This window comes from Vigna unguiculata, chromosome 2, assembly GCF_037176805.1.
Source record: "Vigna unguiculata cultivar grain cowpea cultivar isolate G323 ecotype 2 chromosome 2, ASM3717680v1, whole genome shotgun sequence".
Lineage (NCBI taxonomy): Eukaryota > Viridiplantae > Streptophyta > Magnoliopsida > Fabales > Fabaceae > Vigna > Vigna unguiculata.
The window spans coordinates 31,327,978-31,333,289 of NC_140793.1; the positions used below are offsets into that span (position 1 = coordinate 31,327,978).

General features: G+C 32.3%; 1 protein-coding gene across 1 annotated transcript; it reads right to left on the reverse strand.

Annotated features, from left to right (window-relative positions):
• Positions 1–2,628: 2,628 nt before the first annotated feature.
• On the reverse strand, positions 2,629–4,460 carry DIM1B (Ribosomal RNA adenine dimethylase family protein). The gene is made up of 2 exons (XM_028056957.2): positions 3,959–4,460; positions 2,629–3,844 (listed from the first exon to the last, which is right to left on the reverse strand). Exons 1-2 carry the CDS (start codon positions 4,325–4,327, stop codon positions 3,161–3,163), a joined length of 1,053 nt encoding a protein of 350 aa, XP_027912758.1. The 5' UTR covers positions 4,328–4,460; the 3' UTR covers positions 2,629–3,160.
• Positions 4,461–5,312: the final 852 nt, after the last annotated feature.

A 5,312-nucleotide genomic window follows, 5' to 3' on the forward strand; every position in this document is an offset into this window, starting at 1 on the left:
AAACGAAATATTTACAAGAAAGAGAGTATATGAAAATCATATATATATATATATATATATATATATATATATATATTTTGGTGTAATTAATATCATCTGTTGATCTATAACATATAATCATAATATGTGGACAAATCACAGACAAAAAACAAAATAAGATAAGCTAATGTAATTATAACAATCAAAATCTATCATATTTTAATATAATTCATTCTATTAAAAAAATCCTCAAATATCAAATCTTTTCGTTAATGTCTACAAAACATTTTTCACATTGGACCAATACATATTCTTGACATTGGACTCTTCTTACGAAAGACACATATATCTAATTAGTAGATTGAGAAATTGTGCACATGTATTTTGAACACGATTATATTTTTGGCAATCCTACTAGGGTACCACTCACCCAAATCGGGACCTTTATCCTTAACACCATGATCAGGTGAATTAACTGTAACTCGTTATAATGTTACTCTTTCATACCAATTTTGTTATAAGAATTTCTATCAATTCTCACACCTAGATATCTTTTCTTTATAAGAGTATAGGATACTAAAAATCATAATAATCTCTTTAAAGAATCAACATTCATTACATCTAACTCAAGATCAGTATAATATTTTCTCCTTAAAAATTACTACACTGTCAACATTCATACAACCAAACATAGCATATCAAACTCATCAATTATTATCAATAAATTAACATGCAAGCTTAATTAAAATAATTTAAAAAATAAACAAGTATATATAGGGATGTAAATGAAATCCTTACTTCACTTTATAACTTAAGTGAAATCCTTACTTCAGTCAGACCTCAACCGAAAGTGTTCTAGAACACAAAGTAATCTTACATCACTTATAACTTAAGACCAAAAGTAAAAAGTTCATGTTACCTTTTTTTATGTCTCTTACAACAAAAATTACTTATTTCTTAAGATGTCACATCTCTCACTTTACTAGTTTGTCACAAAATTGAAAAGGTGACAAATTAAGAATAATAAATTATCAAAAAGTAAAAATAAATTATATAAAGGAACACACACAAAAATATACAAAACATTTATTAAAAACAAGAATATAATTTATTTTTTCAATTTTTATATTTCTTACTAAAATATTGTTTAATGTTCCTTGAATAACGCTCAACGCTCGGGTTGTTATTAAATTCTAAATTCAACTGATAAAACATATGTCTCAAATTATATGACATCGTGCTTTTATCATTCTTCATTTCGTTATGTGCTGCTTCTTCATTTTCCATTCCTATTATTACAAAGTTTTGAAATGTTTTTCAAACAGTTTGTAATAGTTTCCATCCATGCCACCCCCTAAGAATTCTTCACACTTCATCATCCTTCATTCGTCTTTGTAAGTTGTGCAATTATTGAAGATGGAAGTAAGTGCAGAGAGACGTGGCTATGCAGGGTGCAGGTTGGGGTTCTAAAAGAAGTCATTCAGGTCACAAAAACATTTCTCCTTTTTCTTGTGGACCAGTGCAGGAAGGAAGGGACAAGCATCTATTCCATGAAGGGAGGGAGGTGATCCAGGCTACGCACGAGGAAAGATAACATCATTACATTTATTAGATTTTATGGGTTGCAGGAAGAAATGTCTACGCTGTCAATAGATTATACTGGGTCCGATAGACTGACCTAAAATGTCTACCAAATCTTATGTCAAACAAAAAAAGGTAACCTAAATTGGAAAAACAATTTTATCTCATGAACTATATGAGTTTAGGTTGATCCAAACCCTACTTGTAGGCTTATGGATTAATTTGTTTAATAAATTTTTAATATCAAATAAAAGTATTACAAAAAACTATTTTATTAATATATATATATATATATATTATAATTTATATGTAAAATTATTATATATGACAATAATTATTATCAACCTAAACATGACTAGACCTAAAAATTGGGATGACTATAGGTTGAGTTTATACAAATTTGTTAAGTGATTTTAGTTTTGACAATGAATTATATTTTGCACATATTCTTCTAATCTCTTTCGGACAGAGAATATGTGCATTGGTTGAATACTAGAATGAATAATACTTGATTTTTTAAATTAAGTACAGGATGAGATGAGTATATAAGTGTTCCTTGCATTCTCATCCCAACACCTATCTCCATTTAGTTATGAAACGTTTAATTTATTATGGAATCTAAAAGATTTATGATATCTTTTCTTTTTATAATTATTTAATTTTTATCTAATTTTTATTTCATATCCTTATAAAAATGTGTATCTTTTTTATATTAAATATCTAAGAATATCATATTCTAGAGTGAAAACATGCAAGAAGCCAAGGAATCTTTGGCAAAGATTTGTTGATTGTGTATTGATGTGTGTGAAGAGCCCAAAGCTTGTTTTATTAATAGATATACAAACGTTGTAATCCAGTTTTTAATACATTAAGGTACACGTTCATAAGATTACCAGATCAAACGAAAAGTGCATTTTAGATTTAAAGCTAAGATTTCGACCGAGCCCCCAGCACCATACTAATCCAAATTTTCTTCATTAGCAACAAATAAACCAAACAGAAATATCTTAACCACATTAAATCAAATATTCTTGTCAAAGAAAGAAGACAGTAAAATAGATTATAAGATGCACTCAAAAAAAGTTTATTTGGAATCAAATATTTAAACCACAAACTACCATGCTCATTTTCTATCATGATGCTAAAGCTACAACAGCATTCTTAAACACCAGAAGTTAGTTTCAACTTGTGCTCTTTCAATTGAATTCCATTTAGAAACAAGCACTGCCCTTGCTCACTTCCAAGTACTGCACTATAAGTTTAATTTGCAGCTTCTGGCCTTCGCCAATGCACCCATGAGGATACATCTTTCGAATACATTTATATTGAGGAGTATCACCTGAAGGCATATAAAGAGCTGATTTCGGTCCTTCAATGTTATGATGCTGCTTTATTGTAAAACCAATCTTGACCAATCAAACCAGATTTAATGGTTAGAGTTAACGCTTCTACCTTCTCATATTCTTTCTGGCTCCCTCGTGCCTGATTTTTCTCTCAAAAATATTATCAAATGAAGAAGGCTTGCATTCTAGTAAAAAAAAAAAGAAACAATGATAATGTTATACACAGTCGTTGATAAACATAACGCCAGGGTGCACTACTATTCATCGGCATCATCAAACCTATCTTCCCTCTTCAGATGACCATGGTTTGAAAAATAAATGCCAGCTTGATTGAACAAAGAGAGCAAATGCAGAAGCTCCTCGATAGAAAGTTTTGCAGGCCTTTTATCTTCAAACTCTCCGGTTCTAAGCACCCCAATAATCTTTTCCTTGAACGAGGTAAAGCCTACTTCATCTTCAGCATCATCACCCTTGTGGGAAGAAGCTTTATCGTTTTCATTAGAGATTTTGAGCAACTCAAAGACTTTCCTTTTATTCTTAAAAGTTGCCCCCAGTGTCTTGTAACGGTTATTAAAACAGTTCGATGTGAAAGCCCTCCACTCACGGAGATCCACATTGGGAACCTGAGGCTTAGGGCGGATTATGACCACAGAAGAGTCAACTTTGGGGGAAGGGAGAAAGTCCCTCTTGCTTACATTCATCACAAGCTCCACATCAGCCAGAAGCTTCACATTCACCGACAGCCGGCTAAACTCAGAGTCACCAGGATTTGCCACCAACCTTTGAGCGAACTCTTTCTGAAGAAGAAGCGTGGCACTCCGAAACGGCGTCGCCCCATACACCAGTTTCATCACGAGAGGGGAAGATATCTGATAAGGAATGTTGGCCACAACAAGGTCAAACCGCGGAAACAGGGCTTTCACTGCATCTTTTTTTATAACCTGCAAAACCAAAACCCACGTGTGACGCTTTCTTCCTTAAGTTTCTACTTTTGGCTCAGGCATTTCATCAAACAGGTGAGGTGTGAGGTATGGTATGAGTAAGTCAACAATTACCCTGAGCTTATCATTGAGACCTTGTCGAAGAGCGCGCTTCACGAGAACCTGGACCATGCGGTGGTCAATTTCGAATGCTACTACCTTGTGAGCAGCTTCAAGAAGCTTGATGGTGAGGTTGCCGGTGCCAGGTCCGATTTCGAGGACAGTGTCGGTTGGATTTATGGCGGATTTGCGAACGATGGTATCAAGAATTCTAGGGTTGATGAGAATGTGTTGACCTTTGCTCTTGTGAAAATGTAAACGCCCTTCGCCATCACCATCTCCATCTCCATCTCCATGCACTTGCCGCACTGCTCGTAACCTCCTAGAAATGAACCTAGCTACGGGTACCACCCTCGTCAACATGCTTCGTTCATTCCCAAACATCGACGTAGAATACAAACCTACTTTGCTCCTTTCTTACATTGGCCCATCAAAACCCAAATCTTGCAGTTTCTGCCTGCAACTCCATAAATTCCCCGCTGCATTTCATATAATAAAATTCTTTTTTTTTTTTCGCCTTTCTGAATTGTATAGTGTAGAATTAATTTTCAGAAGTAAAAAATGATTTTAATATGTGTAATTCAGAAACTAAAAATATTTTAAAATGGTAAAATTCCACACTTTTTTTTTCTTAAAAAAATTGAATTATATAATTTGAAAGCTAAATTTAACATTTTGATTGTCTAATATGTAAATTAAATGACTTTCAAATTGTGCAATTCAATAATTTTTTTCTTAACCCTTTTCTATTTTTGGAAGTCATTTCTTACTCTCAAAAAGTCATGAGTGTTTTTTGGATTGTACAAATTATGAGTAAAATGACTTTTTGGATTACACACACAATCTCAAAAGAAAAAAAGGTGGATGTTTTTATATGAGGTGCAACTAGGAATCTAGGAGGCGCAGAAAAGAATTGTCCTAAAATCAATGGATCCAAAGCCCAAGTATATTTCCTTGTCTTTGGATTTAGGGTAGACGACTTCTTCCTTGTATTTCTTCCTATGTTCTCGTATAAAAAAATTTCAGACTGTTTTCTTTAGATCGTAAAATCTGAAAGTTAAAAATGACTTTTCAATCTAGAAACTAAAAATTCAGTAATTTTTGAACATTCTTCAACTTTTAGAAGTTATTTTTCACTAATTGTATAATTTAAAAATTATTTTTAATCCTCAAATGGTGTAATAAAAAAACCAAAAACAACTTTGAAATTCCAGAATCCAAAAAAGAAAGTATTTTTATTTGGTGTTTTAAATATGACTCTTATACTTTTAAACCTTATTTAATTTAATAAAATAAAATTGTAGGTCAAACTGAAATGTGGGACCTGATTTGATAGTAATTATGATTTCCCAGTCCTTTCTATGGTCAA

Bases quoted from the DNA above. Each gene is read 5' to 3' on its own strand.
- DIM1B (XM_028056957.2), bottom strand. From the start codon at position 4,327: ATGTTTGGGAATGAACGAAGCATGTTGACGAGGGTGGTACCCGTAGCT. The intron at 3,845-3,958 runs GTAATTGTTGAC...TTGGTTTTGCAG, and splicing joins GTCTCAATGATAAGCTCAGG to GTTATAAAAAAAGATGCAGT.